This window comes from Gavia stellata, chromosome 3, assembly GCF_030936135.1.
Source record: "Gavia stellata isolate bGavSte3 chromosome 3, bGavSte3.hap2, whole genome shotgun sequence".
Classification (NCBI taxonomy): Eukaryota; Metazoa; Chordata; class Aves; order Gaviiformes; family Gaviidae; genus Gavia; species Gavia stellata.
In genome coordinates this window covers 16,851,089-16,870,336 of record NC_082596.1, presented here as the reverse complement: position 1 = coordinate 16,870,336, position 19,248 = coordinate 16,851,089, and the positions used below count along the sequence as shown (strand labels likewise).

The 19,248-nt window shown below is 39.7% G+C and overlaps 1 protein-coding gene across 3 annotated transcripts in view; it reads right to left on the bottom strand.

The window, feature by feature from the left end:
- TRPS1 (transcriptional repressor GATA binding 1) overlaps positions 1-19,248 on the bottom strand; it is a 176,711-nt gene that overhangs the window by 154,126 nt on the left and 3,337 nt on the right. The window contains exons 1-3 of one of the 3 annotated variants that reach the window (XM_059815594.1): positions 18,336-18,372; positions 14,382-15,310; positions 1,559-2,688 (exon numbers count right to left, since the gene is read on the bottom strand). In XM_059815594.1, the coding sequence (XP_059671577.1) occupies positions 1,559-2,688; positions 14,382-15,310; positions 18,336-18,372 (2,096 nt within the window). Of the gene's footprint in view, positions 1-1,558; positions 2,689-14,381; positions 15,311-18,335; positions 18,373-19,248 lie in introns of those variants that run through there. The other 2 variants (XM_059815595.1, XM_059815596.1) reach the window with 2 other exon arrangements.

Genomic DNA, 19,248 nt, shown 5'->3' with positions numbered 1-19,248 from the left:
CTCCTTTCCTTGGGAAAAAGGATTTTAACTAGGCGTGCTCGTTAAAACTTAAATTACCAGCTGCAGCAAAATAAAACTGTTTTTTTCAGACAAGGAGCCATTTCAATCTTCCAGTTATTTAACCACTAAAAAAAGATCGTGCCATGCCCCAGCAGCGGACAAAGTGCTGCCTATGGAGTTCTACAGCATGGCTCAAAGCTGCTATAATAATGCTTGGAGCTTAGATACCACTTTTCATCTTCAAAGCAGTTTACAAACATTAACTAATTAATCCGCACAACATCCCTCAGGCCCACTTGGATCAAAAATGGGGCACTACATGCTGGGACCTGAATCCTCCGTGGGCCCTAGCTCCAAATTAAAGATGAGCAATCTGCTCTTTTTTTTTTTTTTTTTTTTTTAAATAGACTCCTGATACATTGCCAATGCAGCCCTCTGTTGGGCAACATTTGGATGCCCCCAGCTTTAATCTCTGTTAAAGTATCATGCCCCAGTCTGCCTTTGTTAATTTTGGATGTCTTGGAATCTATTAAACGTGGCACAGTTTCTTGAGCTTTTAACAAAGCTTTAGCTTTGAAAATGTATCTTCTTTTGTCTTCATTCTAGCTGGCTTCCATGCAAAGATCTTTTAGATGAGATAGATACTGAGTCTTCCGTTGTTGTTGACGCATTAGCCTTAACTATTAACATATTCAGCATGATTTTCTAATATTTAACATCGCTTTTGCAGCGGCACATAACTGTTGCTCTTTACAAAGCCTAAGAGCCAGCTCCTCCTCCGATGTAAACTGGACTGCCAGTTTACAACAGCCCAGGAACTGACCCAAGAAGTTTAGCAGGGAGTTGGCTGCCACTATGACATTGTGTCAGACTGAGTCAGGAGACTGGCTGCGTCCACCTCCAAACGGGAACATTAGCATTTAAAATAAATGGAACGACACTGTAAACCAGCAACACGAAAATAAGCATCTGCAAAAGGATCTTGGGGGATGACATCAACAGACAAAAGAGTGTCTGCTCCCAGTGTGAAACCAACACCAAAACAGCAGTGGAATGCTCTTAAACTAATTATTGCGTTGCTGGACTTGGGAATGGAAAATACTACAAAAAGGTAGTACATTGAAGCACTGTTACGGAGCATGAAAGGATTCATAGTCTATCTTGGAAAGTAAAGCCATTTGTGTTCCCCTACTGAATGAAGATGCCAGCTTTCTGGTAAAAAGCCTAAACTAAAATAGCACCTAAAAGATTCTGGGTGGAAAATAGTTGACCAAACCTCAAATATGCTGGCACTTCAGCATCTGCACACAAATCCAAATCTCCCTCTTCTTTGCACAGGTTTAAATGTATCATTAAATCCACCGACTTAGCTGGTGGTTTTCCAAAACAAAGTGGATGTTGGATTAGACCCTGGCTGTAAAGATTTATATCTATACGCATTCATATTTTGATTTCCAGTTTCCTCAAATGTTTGGGGAACGGTGACATTTAATTAAGGCACTAAGGGAGGGCTGTTTGTTTGGGTTCCTACCATTAATCATTTGAAACTTTACTGTACCTGTAGTGTCGGGAAATCTCTTCTTCCACCTGGGTGGTAAAGTCACATTTGGTACATGAGTGTTCTTTGTTCTCCTTGAGCATCAGCGGCCCCTCTGCCCCTGGCAGGGCGTTTGTTTCTGGTTTGACATCAGACGCTTGGGCTTCGTGTGCATTCTCATAGTGGAGCAGGAGAACGTCCACGTCGGGAGTGGAGAATGAGCACTGATGGCACTGGTGTTTGACTCTAGAGCTTCCTGTCACCCCTGGAGACAGGTGCAAAAGCAAGAGAGCACAGTGGGAACAATTACTTTTTCTGCAAGCAAATGGATAAGTAATTTCTCCAAGGTGCTTTTCTGGGCTGCAGAGGCCTCGGGGACAGAACTGACAGTGCTTAATGGTACATTTATGAATGTTGTGTAGCTGCTGATAGTGACGGAGAAGTGGGCCCACCACTATTACATCTGGGCCATGGCTCTTTGAGTACCTAAAGTCACAGAACTGACAGTTGTAGCTTGTCACCATGCTGTCCTCTGCTCCTTTGCTAGTCAAGTCTTTCTTTTTTGCCACACTCGCACCCTTTTCTGTCTTTGTCACTAACTCCCCATCTGCATTTTTGGCTAGATCATTCTGGTTAATGACAGATCCCCTAGAAAGCTTATCATTCAGATCTGGGTGAAGGCTTCCTGCCTGGCTTCCCCCATGCTGTTTGCTGTAATGTTCTAATAGTTTCAATGAGCTGGACGATTCACAGCTGAAACTGCAAAATTTACACCAGTAGTAACTGGTTGTATCGGTACCATTTTGTCTAGAGGAATCTATTGGCTTGATGGGCACCGAATATCCAACTGGTGTATCATCTCCTGCTTTTACAGTGATTCTGTCTTGCCACTTCCCCAAGTCTCCAGAATCACATGGTCGAAGAGTAGGACTGGATTTATTGGAGTTTTTCTCTGAAGTTTTACCAGAATCAGAGGAGGGAAGGGCTGCTTTCATTTTGTTTGGGTGAGTCTGTAAGAAGTGTTGCTCTAGTTCAGTGGAGGAGTTGCCCATGTAGGTGAAATTGCAGAATTTGCAGCGGAAGTACTTGGTGTTGCCTTGGCAATCTGGAGTTTTCCGCCCAATTCCAATAAAGGTTCCACCTAAAGTAACCTGTGAATAAAGAATAAGGTCATTTTAGCTGCACTGTAGATTTATTCAAATAGCAAGGAAGGAGAAAAAAAAAAAGATAAATTGAGAGCAATTGATTCATAAGCCTCTTTCATTAATCATCACCACCATTTTCATTTGTACTACTGTAGTAAGATATCATACGTATACCCTCACGTATTTAGCATTTGTTGCTGAAGATTTTCAAATGTTTCACATAGCTAAATATATATATTCCATATGAATAATAAATATATTTATTTTGGGAAACTGAGGCACACGTACACAACATGATCTTAACTCAGCGTTCTCTGATAGGACTATTCCTTCCTTCACTAAATCATGTCATTGATAGAAGATCCAATAATCAGTTCTCGTATCTCTGAACTCTCTGACAGGAGACTTTGCTGGGAGTCTATACCAAGTGTGGAACAACAGAATGGGGCCTCAGTCTTTTTCTTTCAATACACTTACATGTTTTAATCCTATTCATGCTTAACAGTCCAAGAGAATTCTTTTCTAAATATGAGCAAACAAAAATGAAATTTGAAATAACAAATTCAGTTTGCTGGGTCAGAGTATGACCAATTCTTATAAAGACCATTCCTACAGGAGTATCCAGTATCTGCCAGGACGCCTTTTAACACAACCATAGGGGCTGATGTCTGAAACAAAAGGCAGTTTTCTCAAAGATTACTCAGTGCAGACATTCTCCAAGGAAATCTTCTGTTCCTCTCATGCACAGAGCTCAATTTAGTAAAAGAAGGATGGAAAAACTACAGTAGAAAAATGGCATGTTGCAAAGAAACCTACCACACCCAAGTCCATGACATCACTAATTAAGGAAAAAAAAAAGGTAGGTCTACTTAACTGTTCTCATGGTCTCTGAGCAAAATGGTCTGCAGGAAGGAAACAAGGCTTCCAGGGCTTATGTTATTAAACCCTGTGTTCTCATAGCAGGCAGGCCTGCCCTTCCCAGGAGTGCACCACACCTGCCCGTGACATCAGGGGGAGATTTGCTGCTCCTGTACAACTGGTTTGAAGGCCAAAGAAAGAACCTCCTGACAAAAATGTCACCATCGCTCTACTTCTTTTCCTGAACCGTAAATAGCGTACAGCATCCCGAAGCTAATTCCTCTTTACACCCGAAATCCACAGACATACCTACTCCTTTGCCCTCATCCAGTCTACACCGCTACATCAAGGACATGGGTGGAAGCTTCCTTGTGCCACGTTCTCAATTTTTACACCCAAGAGATGCCTTACAGGGAATATAAAATTTCCACACAGGGTTTGATTTCCATTCTCTCAACCAGTAAGTGTATTACTACATTTCTGCAGGATTCAGTTGTAATGCATTAGGCAAATGGTGTAATTATTTTTCTTCTCCTCAACAGCTGTGCCACAGAGAAAACATGTGATCACTGCTCATTCAGTATCACACCATACGGAAAGACTCAGACATACAGAGAGCACGAAATGTAAACATTTTTAAATGCATATAATATAAATGCCTTTTAGCCATTTAGCTCAGAGAATGAGATGCTATCCTTTGTATCCCATCAGAATTGAACATGTATAGTGAGTCAATGAGTTGCTAAACCATGATTTAATGAGCTGCTGCTATTTGGCCTCCAATTCTTTTTTTTTTTTTTTTTTGTTAAAGAAAGCACAATTCCCATGCGCTGGTTAAAATTTTTTCTTAAATAAACTGAAAATTGCTTTCTGTTTATTTAGGAAACATATCTCATTAGGCAATGGGGAGTCGGGCAGCCAAATAGCTAGGACTTAGCTGTAATAATAACATTTTCACTTAAACTGGGGCTCCAAGTTCTGGTGTCAAGTTATGAGTTTGGTTTTGAAAAGGTTCTTTGGAAGAGGGATGTTTTAACAGATCTTCTGTACTGCAGAAGATATCTCATTTTATTCATTTTATGGCGAGCAAGAGCTGGAGACAAAGCCGTGCTGAGCCTGATCCACTGACAACAGTGGGATTTGGGCCTGCTCCACAGCATCTGGCACTTCAGGTCTCCATCCACTACATTATTTCAATGTTCAAAGTCTCAATGGTGTTGAAAGACAAGTTAAAGAAAGCACTGATGGAATTACGGTAAACAGAAAATAACAGCAGCTTGCTGTGCGATTACATAAGTTGCAAGGTGATCTGGTTTTGCTCATTTAATTAGATACTTATGTTTGTTCTATGCATGTGCAGAAAACTGGCCAAAATGCTTTACCTTAAGTGGCTCTAATGAGTAAATTCATCCGTTACTCCGAGCTGTCCATTCACAGAGCCTACAGATTAACAAACCTATTTTGCAGGCACTCTGTGGACACCAGTTAGAAACTGTGAGTGACAATGATCCCAGCTGCTGTTCATTGCTAATTGATTTTATTTCTGAATACTGGAAAACATATTATTAGTACTAGCATTTTAGACAACGGACTGTAAATCACATCATTTCTGTAACTTGTGCTAATCCTGCTTAGTGGCCTACATAGCGAATTTGTGTCCCATGCTAATACATCCTTCTCTGCATCACAAGAGGATAAAATAGAACTAAGTGTTCTCACACTATTTGTGTTAACCTCTTGCAGTGGGGACACACACACAATCTTTGCAGCACTGGAATGTAATTGATTACCAATTATTGGGTTGGCATTTCCCTGACTACCCTGCCACAATTCAAAATAATGCATCCTATTAGGACAGCACGTACGTGAAAGGTAACACAAGGTCATCTTAATATTATTACACTCAAAAGCCATTTTTCACGCATAACAAAGCCTCCTTGGGAGTCATCAGGCAATGAGAACTGAAGACACTGGCTTCCACACAAAGAGGTTGGGAGAAGCACTTGAGAAGACAGTATAAACTGAAGCTGTTTCAGCTTTCAGCCAGCCAAATTTGGAAGAAGCCTACACATTTGCAGAACTGTTTGGATTCGTGCACTCTGCTCAAGTCTTGGCTTGACTTTCAGATTTTTCAGTTACATATCGTATCTGTATGTACAGGCACTAAACTCCTTCACTGGGTATGTAATTGTCTTCAACCTCCTGCTCTCTCTGACCTGCCCCAAAAAGAGGAAAAATAAAGGAGAAAGAACGAGAAAGGGGAATATATATATATATACACACACATACACATATACACCCCCTAGAAATCAATATCCATATTTCTGTGTGCTATCAGAAGTGACAGCTTCTTGTATTTATTCCCCTATTTCATTCTGATCCCAGCAAAACCTAGTCCCTTGCTTTGCCCTCACAGTTATATTTTCTTAAGTAGACACTCCTCCCCAACATAAAGAAGAAGAAACTAAACAAAAGCAATGCTGCAATTCTGTTACAGCAGTGGAGTCAAAATTCAAAACTCAAAATTCTTAATTGTTTAATTCATTCATTAATGAGGAAAATTATCAAAGTGCAGCTGACATAACTAGCGGCAGTCACAAGTACAGGTACAGCTTGCACTGAAAATATAAGAGCACCTGTAGATCAACAGTTCCTTCAATAAGCACAGAAGAAAATTAATCTTTTAATTAATCTTAATAATTCTCTTTTTAAAGGGAACCTTACATACACGGCATCTATTTGGACTGATTTAGTTCTTTCCTTTACTGTCACTTGCTTGTGAGACCTTGGGATTATCACTTACTCCTGCAGCACCTCAATTACGGCAATATAGTTGGCATTATTATGCTGTATAGAGGAAGACAGTTATTAGAATGGGTTCTGCATTTTGCACTTGAGATGGTTGCACTGATATTCTTCAAAAATTGCTATTCAAAGCCATGTCTCAGTCGGCAATTAAACTGAAATATATTTCACAGTAAGACTCCCTGAAACTCAAAATTCTTAATTGTTTAATTCATTCATTAATGAGGAAAATTATCAAAATCTAAAAGACTGGGAAAGAATTTACCACAAGGATTGACGTTCATGTGTTAATACAACTAAGCTATCTCCTCATACACCACGCACATTTCCAAAAATAGCCAGAAAGAGTAGAAAAGATAACACGATAATTGACAATGTTTCAAGATGTACTTTCTAAAGCATGTTGGCAAGTACTTCAACAAAGCTGTGTAATTGCACTATATGTTTCCAGCAGATATGTCTATATTACCTTAATTAGTCAGACCGAAAACAATGATATCATGGAATAGATGGACTTGGGCAAGGAGAGGTACTTTCAGGTTTTTTTCAGAAGTGTCTTTGATATTTAATCTGCCCTTGATCCAAATGCTACCCTACTCTTATTCTCCCACCTCCTTTTCGAAGTTCAATCCTAACTTTCATTATGCCGAAGCAGTTTACAAATCTTGCTTACAGAAAATGAAAAAAATTACCAAGGAAGACAAAGTTTGCTAGCTCCTGTAACCATAGGTTTCATGAAAAAAAATTCTACCAGCAGAAACTAGTGGCCTACATCCACATAAGAGATTCAACCACAAGACTTACATGCACAGGGTAAAGCTGTCTTTGACCCCTGGCTTCTTCTGCAACTACTGATTATAAACTGGACCAATCATCTGGACTGGAACATCAAACGTTAATAAATCTTTTTTTGATTACCTGGGTTACATCGTTGGCTAATCAGGAGGTGGAAGGCTCTAGATCCCTTACCAATCTCCTGAGCCATCCAGTCTGCCTTTGCCAATTACTCTTAATCTTCTAATCCCAAGATATTTTCTAATGCTCTTGATTATTCATTTGCTTTGTGCAATATAGCATCCAGAACATTTTAACCATCCCACATTTATGAAGTTCTTCATGTCGTGCAGGCCAGAACAGATTCCTGGCTTTCATGCAAGTTTGTGTAACACCACCCAGTTCTCTAACCTCCACTATGGAGAACTCACTCCCTCTCACTCGCTCGCTCTCTGCATGTAAAACTAGGAGAATCTTCAGAGTATGTTCTTAAAACTATTTACCATACTGTGATTAATTTCTAGGTAGACAGGACTATGTTGCACAAGTGAGGCAAAGACTCAGGGCAAACTCCTGGCTTTCTGGGCTATTCGTACTTACCAAAACAAGAAAGGAAATTATTGGGTCACATTCATTCAAGATGAGTGTATTCTTCTCAAGATTTATTCTGTTGCCGTTGAAGCCAGTACTGTTTTTACATTAGAATTTAAAAGGTATTTTTAAAACAAAGACTGTGACAGAACAATAACAGGACTTAAATTAAGGTCCAGGGACCAGATGTGCAAAACCAACAAAAGTAAGGAACACAGAATCAAGACTTTCATTTGCTAGCTAATGCTAGCAGACTAATATCTAGCACCTAAAAGAAGCACCATCCCTTCTATTCTCTCTCTGTATAGATAAAATTACCAGTTCCTTAGCTACTGTAAACTCACACAGCCTCACAGACTTCAAGGCAAACTTGCACTGATTTACACCAGAAGAAAACCTAGCTGCTTTCCTTTTTCCCCAGCAACTTTATTTTTTGAGCTCTTATCATTTCTGTGGGCTAGTTTAGCAGTATATATCTTTACATATATCTGTGACTATTACTAGTCTCACCAACTTTCTTCATCAACCTCTTTTCAAACACTACCAGATATCCCTGGCATAAAGATGAGAAATATTGACACATAAACAACTTTGCCTTGAAGGCTGTGAATATACATCACGTCAGTTGTTCCACAGAAACTGCCCATCTGAATGCTCTAATATGAGGGTAGACTATGTCTCACTGAAAGAAGGCTAAAATAGCTCCTTTCTGTCACAAAGCAAGTGAATGTTCCCCAGCACTTACTATTTAGCAGCTGACACGCTGTAAATCACTGCACATCGTTCTGAATAGTAAACTTGCTAATGTCTCCACAGAAATAATATAAAGAACTTCTACTACATATAATAATATAAATCATTACTTATGAGCAATGAGCTATAGTCAATATAGAATTTAGATGCCTGTAAGACCACAGGTGCTTTTTCACATAGTATTTTTATATATATGTGTATGTGCAGATACATATATACGAGAAAAAGAAGCATATATACGTATACACACACAAGCACATGCATATGAATATATATACATGTGTTTTACCACCACCCATTTCTCCACCTGCCACCATTTCTTTTTCATGTCTGTGGTTTAAAAGAAATGACTGACTCCTGTGTTCATGAGGTGTGACTCTCTAAGTGAGCAAGGCAGTCTCCAAGCCTGATCATGACCCAGAAATAAGACTCAAAATAAACAGGTATGCACACACGCAGGTGCAACACCCAAGATAGCTTGACGGCCTTCAGTTTAAGCAGGGAAGTCCCCAGGGAGAGTCCGCAATGTGGCTGACAGATTAAATGGGCCTTCTGGGACACATCATACTTTCATGCAAGTTCTGTTCTAGCACACCCTTCAAGACCTAGCATAGCACAAGCTAGTGCAAGAGATCAGGATACATCATATCCAGCAATAATTGGTCAGTTTATTTAGATCTAATTGCTGTTTTATGGACAATTGAGCTGAAGTCAAGACAACCAACAACGTAAAATTTTGATCCATTTGTCTAAGCATGTGAGGAAAATGAAATCCATTCACATACATGTCTTCATTTGCTCATGTCAGCTAGTTATGTATCCATGTCACCTTGTAGGAAGCCCACTTGATGACAAAGTTGAACTTTAAGAAGGTTTGATTTGTTACTAATACAAAAGTAAATGCCGTACTTGTTTATGCCTCCAGTCTAGATTCTCACTGTATCTGTAAGAGTCCCTTTGCCAAAACCACCAAAAATGTAGAGGAAAACCTTTATCATGAGAAGGGATGTTGATTACATCTGTACCCTTACAGACCCCCTACAGTTTTTTTAGTCTTACCTTCACAGCTTCATATTCAATCAAACTGCTAATATAAGAATGGAGGATAAAAAGCAGAAGCTACTAATAAAACCTGGTTCTCATTCAGCTGGATCCTAGTCAGACCAGACTTTGTACTAGTCACACACTTCTAACATGAGAACAGAAAAGCTGCCAGATTTGATATATTGAAATCCAGAATGCTAAAAAACACACATGCGTAACTTTGTGTAGGCACATGGAGCTCACCGCTGATTTATAAAGGAGACAAAAGGAAGAGCTTTACACACTCTGCGTGCCTGGGCACTTCTGCCACTTTCTAGGACACTGAGCAGCCTGGTAGCTGGACATCCAGAAGTGCTCTCGGTTGCTGTGAAAATCATGGAAAAGTTGTTACCCATATTCATATAAAGGATTAGGCTGAGTGGTATAGGACAACTCTTATAATATTGGATGTCTAGACCCATAAAAGAAAAAATCTGCTGCCAGTCTCTCATTAGTCTGTAGGATAGTTAAATAATGCAGTACTTTCTTCTTTTTCTTTTTCCCCAGGCTCACTGAAATACCATCAAGAAACTTTTGGATGGCTTTTATCAGTCCATGGCTTTTCAGAAACTTGTCTTATCTTTTATGGCAGTCTAGTATCTAAAACCATGAAACAATCAAAATGAGAGGGCTGGATTTAAAAAAAGATACCACTTTTTAGTACTTTCAGACAGAAGTCTGAATCTCTTTAATGGCTGAACATAAGAGGAGACAGGTCAGTGACAATAAGCTCCAGAACCAGGCCCAGCTGAGCAGGAAGCTCCTCAAAGGTAGCACACACAGTGTGAAGCTGCCTGGAGTCAACCGTAGAACTGCTGAGCGCTGCAGTATGTCTTTATTCATGACTGCATGAATACCCTTCTCCCTTGGGACATGCCTCTGCAGCCCTCACCTGAACGCAGACATTTCTGTCCTTTATTTGAGGGACACTGTTTTCTTTTAAAATGTATCAGGAAATGGGGTCATGCTCCCTTTTATACAATAGCCTAATGGCTTGAACACTTGTTCAGGAAACAGGAAAAGTAGGCTCCTTTCCTTGCTCTGTCAGAGGGGATCCAAGCCCACTTCTCCCTCGCTGGGCGATGTCCTACCCCTTAGCTATAAGCTGCTATGTGGAAGACAGCACTCTCAACCTTTCTGTTGAAGCTGTCCCACTCACAAAAATAACTGGGGATGGAAAGAAGACTCCTGCCTACTTGCCAGCAACTTGCCTGTCTCCAGACCTTTCCATATACATTAAAGAGTCATTACATCAAACACAGAAGCAGACTTAATCATACAGCAGCAAAGCAATGGTTTTCAGCATCATAGCTGTTAACTTAGTCACCTGAATTTTACTTCAAGTAAATCTTTCGATCCGGTCTAAAGTCTACTGTTTTAGGCACATCCACAAAGCCGTACATAGGCTAAAACATCCAGCAAGACAAAACTGCCTATAGAGATTGATCAATTAACTAAATATGAGGAAAAAGTAATGAGGGGCATCAGCAAAAGTTGATCCATTGAACTCACTTCAAATATTACTCTGATAAAAGCAATAAAGCTGATTAACACATTCTCTGGGAATTCAGAGATGTGCTAGCAAATGTTTTCTGAAATCTATACTGGCAAGGAAGTTAATCTCCCAGAAACAGCTCAGTGATTTTACCCAATCCTATAGAATTTATTGTAACTCAATGAACCAAAAACCTCTGAGGAAGAAAATGGGAACAAAGAGTACAGAAGATTTTCAAAATAAAATAACATTTTCAAAGACGACAAAGGAATCTTGCTGGATTAAATATTCAAATCAAGTAAAAATCTACACAACAGTAATGCCAGAAAGCTCGGATTATTTATACAGTTCCCAGTCAAATCCTCTTTAGGTACTACAAAACACAGTCCCAGCATTTGCATACCTGGATGGGAAGCCAAATGTGTATCCCTACTGTTTTGTTGACTGCGATACAAAAAAAACCCCTAAAAGCTGGGTTTAGGGTTGGGGGGTGGGTTTTTTGGTTGGGGCGGGTGTGTGTGTTTAAGTTTTCTGGGACAGACTTCACTTCTGTGGTCTAAGTCCAAAAATGCATTTGATTTCTTCCTTCCAAAGCCCTTGGCAAAGGGACCACATCCCTACCTATCTGCAGATAGGATAGGAGATACCGGGTTTTTCTGCACCCAGACATTTTTCCATTGCTTTTTGTTTGCTTTTGTTACCAATGCAAACTACAGGGCTCAAGAGCATCCCTCACTACTACAAATCTTCATATACCGTGGTCTCCGACTGACCACTGTGAGCCAGATCAAAGTCAGTCATCTTCATCCTCTGGCTTCCGCACCCAGCCCCCTGGCCTGAGACCATAAATCCATCGGTAACTTCCACCCCAGCTACAACAGAACAGTTTGTTAAGTGCAAGGGAATCAATAAATCAGACCTTAAGCCCAGTCCACTACTATTTGAAGTTAATTACAAAGGGATTATTTTCCTTTAGCCCTATACCTATACAAAATAATATTGTTTAGATGAACCAATTATTCAGGTTCAGTTCCCTCTCCATGTTACACAGGAGTTTGACTGAACCAATTTTAACCTGAGCTCTAATCGATACGATCCCTTGCGGCGGCAGGAGACGCCAGCCGTTCAGATAGATGCCTGAGAAAAATCCACTCCAAAATGGACATAGTAGCAATATAAACATGTGTGGATGCAAAGGGGATTTTCAGACATTCTTTTACTGTGTTTATGAATCTCACAAAGCTGCTCTGTATCGGGAGTGGGGGAGGAGAAAGCATAAAAATATTAATCAGTTACTTATCTTCTGACATGTTCTGGATCAACATCTGGTGCATGTGCAAGTGATGAAGTATGGCATTTGGCACAAAAGCTTATTTAATCTTCTCTTCCCAAATTGGGCAGGGAAAATTAGCACTCTTAAAAATTAAGTTTCCAGATCCAATTTTTTTTCTTTAAAATAAATTGCCAACATTGTATAGGCTGTCTGTTCTATTTTGGAAAATGTTTTTCGTCTGAGAAAAGACTGATCTTAAGTAGATTATCTATGGGCTGTTTCCTACCGCTTTTTGTCTCCCCTGCAGTATCTTACTGCCAGGGTTTAGTAGACAAGTATAGTCTAGGTTCAGCTGTTTTATTTCTACTTCTATCAGTTCAAACTCAGATAGCTCACACATCTGTTTTATTTCTGAAAGCACTGCATAGGAAAAGTGTCCAGCTCATTCTAATCAAGCATAAACTTTCCTATAAATAAGTAAGGACCGAACGAAACAATTGTTTGGAGGAAATGAAAGTGTGTTTAGAAACTCAAATTCCTCTATACTGTATGCCTGAGCTGTTCCAGTTTGAATGTCTTCCTGACAGCATGGATCAGTTGCTCTAAGATGCTGTCCCCGGAGTCAGCAAACTGAAACTATAGCAGGAAATCCAGGTATTAACATCATACTGTGTGCTAATTATAAACCATCATTTCACATTCTGACATTATTCACTTCTAACCTCTTTTAACTAAATCACGTATTTGCTTTCTAATCACAGTTTGACAGGAGAGAGTGTCTGACACAAGACAGTGAAGTGATCTTTTAATAAGACAGGAGTTCAAAGATTGCAGCTTTTACGCATAATAATGACCTTAGTTTGATTTGCTGCTCCACAAAGAAGTTGTAGAGTTTCTGAAAAGAGAGGAAAAGTTTAAATCACTTAAAAAGCTTCAAGTTCCTGACTTGTGTTCTGGTTTCAGCTTCTTACTTGAAGTTAGACGTTAGCCATCCTAACTGGTTTTGCAAAATTTCTTTCCTATAGCTACAGTCTCTGCAAGCATTATTAAATATTTTCCACCTTCTGCCTTTTTATTTTATTTTAACATACTCTGAGTTTTGTCTCGTGATTACTACCAGGTCAGACAATGTGTCCTATACAACCATACACTTGAAACTGGATGGACACTTGAACTCGTTTTGTGCGCAAACTTTGTAACTTGGGGTTTTTTCCTTAAAATCTGAATTTTTATATCATAGAATATTGAGGTATCATACCGCATCTCTCAGCTCACGCACAAGAGGATTTTTTTTTTTAAAGCAGCGGGTTTTTTTTAACTAATTAAATATTAGCTGATAAACTAACAGAGACTCCATGAAAAAACTTTTGAATCCACTCTTTCACGGTAAAAATAAGATTATTTTTTTTTTTTTACAGCAGTATCTGTAGCTTTTTCCCTGCTCCAAGTAGATAAGAAAATGACTGAGGCAATAGTCCTTTCCTTCAGTGCTCACTAACATGAAGGACAGTGAGGATCACTGTTCCTTTTTGAAATGTTTTAAATACCCATTGTGCATCCTGTTTTTCTGGCACTAAACAACTTTAGAGTTGCCAAGACTTGCCATTTATTTTATCTTAATAAAGAATCAATAAGCCAAATCTTGACTCCCGGCAGCTGATAATTTAGGATTACATTTTTAATTTCCAGCTGCTGTCTTTTGTCTATCTGGTTGTTATTTTTCATTATTATTTGCTCTTTTCTTTCCCTGACAGCGAGTCCTTCAGATAGATATGATTACCAATTCAGCAATTTGCCTGTTTGCTGTGTAAGATCTTTTGCTATTGATTACCACGACTAAATCATACACAGAAATATCACTGGTCAAAAAGCCAAGTACTCCTCTACTGTACAAGATGCTCAGCAGACCTGCAGAAAGCCTGGCTAAAATAGACCAAAACGTTTCTTAAGGCTTAATCAGGTTATATGAAATAGTTTAACTGCATAGGTAGGAGACGCTTTGCAAATAACTGACTTTGCAGTTGAGAAGGCAGCTAGCAGAAGCGGGGAGGCTGGGAAAATACAAACCTGCACATCATAAGTCCCATTTAATAAGACAGGCCTCTGGGAATTGATGTCCTGCAGCACTCCTGAAAGCACAGTGCGGTTGACTTTCTGGAAGTCTTTGGAGTGGCTGAATTGCACCATGTTGTGGAGAGCCAAAATTTTAGTGTCGAGCTCAGCATCCTGCCTGGTGCGGTTGTGCAGTCCTAGGTGGTACTTGCGGAAGTGTTTGATGAGATCTGTGGGGTCGTTCCCGTAGTAACCATATCCACAGATGTTGCATTTGAAGTCCTGAAGCTCTGGAGACAGAGGCGCCGTATCTGGGTTATCATTTACCAACAAATCTGCTTTAGATTTGTTCAGCCTTAAACCCCCATCTGAAGGCACTTGTGGGTTTTTGGAGGCCATGGGGACCGGGCTTGAGCCTTGGCCATCAGTTTGACCACTTTGCACTTGCACTGTTTCATCTGAAGCTTTTGGCGACATCTGATGCTCCTCATTTGTCTCCGCTGCATCTCCTGACGGGGTACAGACCACATCTTGGGTGTCATCTGCATCTGATTTTTGAGGAGACTTCAAGGGCTCACAGATTCCCCCAACAGCTGGAGATGAGAAAGCCAGCATATTTCTGTCTGTCACCTCATCATGAGGGAAGGATGGAACATTTCCTCCCTTATTGTGGCTTTCATAATTGAAGCCAGCCTTTTCACTCAGCACTGAGCTTTTCAAGTCCTTTTTAATGCTGGAAGATGGCTCTTGGACATGCGTGCAAAGTTCCTCCTTGTTATTTAACTCTGCCGCATCACCCTGGTCAGTGTTTTCTTGCATCTGCTCTGCGGAAAATTCTTTTTTCCTTCCAGACTCTTCACTTTCAGTACCTGTAGACTCAAGGGTCTGTACCTCACCTTCACTAGCAACGTTTCTTAGAGGGGGGTTCTTTTTCCGGACCATATCTACCACAGAAAAAAAAAAAAAGAAAGAAAGGAAAAAAAAAAAAGAAAGAAAAAAGCAAAAAACCCTATAGAATTATTCAAGATAAATAACAGATTATAAGCCTGGCACTTTTTAAAGCATTCTGTACTGTATGAATACATCAATTTTTCAGAAAATTTTTGTCAAGCAGGTTTTTAGTCTAGGCAGAAAACTGGAACTTTATATTAAAAAAATGGTCCCCGTGAGACTGAACTTAAATAAAAGACAACTTTAAAGCACAAAAACACTACCATCAGAGTGACTGAATTACAGGTTTCATTATCTTTTCAGAAGATAATGGCCTGGCAGAAATAATTTTAAATGAATACTTCCTTTAAAATAATATAAAAAAACTAAGCAGAAAACTAAACTTTTGCAGTCTAATGTTCATACCTGGAGAACTACATATAATGTAGCTTTGCAAAACTACACCTAAAGGACATAATCAGGAGTACTTAAAGAAGTTATCAGGAAGGAAACAGATTTAGGCGAGTAAGTAACTTTGAGGTTTCAGAGAATGTATTTTTCCTAAGCAGGTATCAGTTTCTCTATAGCAAAAGCTCCCCCTCCTACTGCCCATAAACTTCAAACAGGATTATATGGATATTCTAGAGTCTGGCCCCACAGTCCATTATTCATGTAATTAGTTCTATTTGCCAAACAAAGAGAAACTAACTTTATTAGGAAACCCGTTGTCAATAAAATTTTACAGGCCTGGATCCAGACATTTGACATTGCTGTGTGGCTGAGTCCGGCTCTACCCCAAAAACACCTGGAATCCACATGGATGTAAAGACCCGAACCTTCCTCTGCTCAGTCCTCCTTCCAGACGTAGCCACTATTGCAAAATCTGCAAGTACACTTTCAGGATCCATTTAAGAAAGCTCAGACAGGACAGCAGTAAGGATCAGAGAGAAAGGAGGAGTCTGCCACCAGTGAGTTAGCTGCTAGCTGAACAGGGGAGATTATGGAACAAATAATCAGACTATGCAGGTAGTAAGCCAAATTCTCATCCACTATTTATCTTCATCTTCCCCAGCCTACCTAGAGAAAATATATATATATAGAACTTCCCTGCACTCTCCACTGTGTGGTTCTGGATTTGATATTCATCACCAGCTGGTTTGATCCATTTGTGTTCACATGCTAGCTATGGGCAGAAGACAGATGTGCTACAACTTTTTCTATGCTCTTATCTTTGCCAATGCTGTATACAATGATGGATGTTTCTCTTTGCCAAATTGCGTGTGGTCCGGTGGCAGCAGCCTGCAGTACCACACATGAGATGTGAGCTGCAGACTCAAGCCTGAGCCCCCGTTCCCAGGCCAGCCACGGCCGGGCGCCTACGGAGGCACTGAAGATATGTATCGCTCTGCGAAGGGAGGACCACCTGGCGATTCTGGGAGCAGCACTGATGCGCTCCAAATGGTGCTGCATCCAGACCTTTAAAAGCCACGTATGACCTTCTCAAAACAGTACTTTGAGAAGTACGGCTGGGGACGGAGGTTAAAAATAAAAGAACAGGCGTCTGTACATCCTCTTATTTACATCTGCTCCACATGAAAGGGCACTGTATGCTATGTTGATAAAAACAGACAACTTCTTAGGGGAAGTGTTCAACTTGTGTCTTGGGGCTGGCTCTGTTGTCTTTGTGGTTGAGCTGATCCACAGGCAGCATGGGCTACAGCGAGACGGCTTTCACACAGAATGCCAGCTCGTGTTACAGAAATTTTGACACTCCGTGTGGTCTTAATAGGCTTCTTAAATGCCTACTGTGAGTCCTTAGAGTAGAAGACACACATGCTTGGGAACCAAGTGTCTTCTCTTTAATGTCAACCACACCTACTGGGATATGTATGCCCTGCATTTTACTTTTTTTTTCCCCGATAACTTCTGAACCATGAAGTCACTCAGAACTAAGAGAAAAGAAAGATTTCCTGTTGTGGTAAGAGAACTATTACAATACAGACTCAGCCTACTAAAACAACATGCGCACATATATAATTCAAGGTATAAAGATAGTCCTTAGCCTTTTAGCATTACTGCTTCTCTGTGGGACTTCGTGAATGCTCTTGGTTAACACACACTAAAAATACTGGTGAGCATCTCTGGTAGGTGTTCAGCTAAGTCTGTATTTTCCTCCTGGTTACACATCCCAAACCATTTCAAAATAACTTCTGTTTAAATGCAGTTCATGGCAGTTAGAGGACAGAGAAAGGAGTCCTGACTACACAGTGAAGAAAAATCAGAAATCAAGAAAGTAAACATCGTGACTGTTACCTCAGTCAAAATTAAACAAGACTAAATGCAATGTTTTAAAATGTTTTTGTTACAGATATTTTTGGCAGATAAGGAAAGTTTAGAGATTTTGCTATCTTTGTGGCAACTGACAGAAGAGTCAGAGAAAAGGACAGAAAAAAAAAGCCCTATAAAGCAAAGAAAAGAAAAATCTGGACTGTATACAGGCTAACTAGACAGTACTGCAGATCTAGATACTTTGGTTCAAATTTTCCTGACATATTGGTAAGTCTGTGTGTTAATGGAGGGGGGAAAAAACCCATATCTGCCTAATGGAGCTTTTTCCATGCAGTATTCTACACTTCGAGAAAGAAAGGAAAGAAGATAATACTGATTTAAATATAAAAACTTTCTTAAGTTGAATTTAAAAGTATTTTCCCCTCTTTTTTCTTTTAGCTTTTGAAAAATCATCTGCCATTTATTTGCTTGATATCGACTCAAGGGGATGGTAAGAAAAGACATGGCATTTTTTTTTGTCGCTGAAATTCCACCACTATCATTTTTCAGAGATATATTATGTAAATAAAAGTACATTTGCAATACTCCTAAATCGAAGAAACCATCCCCTAGCAAGTCATAAGTCAGATATAGAAAGAATATAGCCACTCTGAAATTATCTCTAAGACAAATAACAGATTGCACAATGTTTTATTGTGTGCCAAGAACATTTTCAGTTAACAATTTCACTTGAAAAAATGGATCACATACTTGTAAAATCATACCCAGCATTGACTTCATAAGGCATGTGGCTTTAGAGTGCTTTTTACAATTATTAATTCTATTAGTCAACTAGCAGGCGGGCTAATGCAATTGTCTTAGAAGATGCACGGAAGACACAGAAGACATTTTGAGAGCTGATCTGTATATCTGCAAAACAAAACAAAAAAAGGTTTTCCTTCCTAAATTATGCATTCAAAATATGTTTTTTACTTAAAAACATTATGATGCCTATTGTACATGCCTATACATTCACATGCATCTATTAGTGCGCACTACACAAATAGTGGCTGCTGTTCTCTACTTCCATCAAGCATAAGAGATTCCATAGCTGCCTTCTCCTCAGACAGACACGCACACTCTTGTACACACACACACACAAACACACACACACACACAGAGAAAGAGAGCTAAAATTATCTCAGAGGTGATGTTCACCAAAAACCAAGTTTAAAACAAGTTTAAAGTAAGTGTTGTAAATGAGCTGGATATATGTTGTAAAAAATGGAAGTGCCTTAAAAATACACATATATTAACAGGTACTGTGCATCATAATGGGACTGGCCTAATGGGATACAAATAACTGGTTCATACCCAGGCTCTGCCATCAGCAATTGAAAGTTATCATCTGCTGGCTGCCTCATGTCCCACTTGAAACGAATTTAGTGGTGTTACTTTAAGTGGGCAACTATCCGTATCTCAAAAATGCCATCACAGTAATAAGCATATTTGTTGGCTGTTAGTGAAGAGGCCAAGTGATGAACAGTCATGGGGACTGAACTACCTTTTCATCAATGGAAATGGTGACCTTCCCAAAATAAAGGAATTACTAAGCCTGAGGTAAATGAAGAGACTTGTCGAGCTCAGGGAACTTTGGATAAAGTCCAGGCTGCAGAACTTGTCT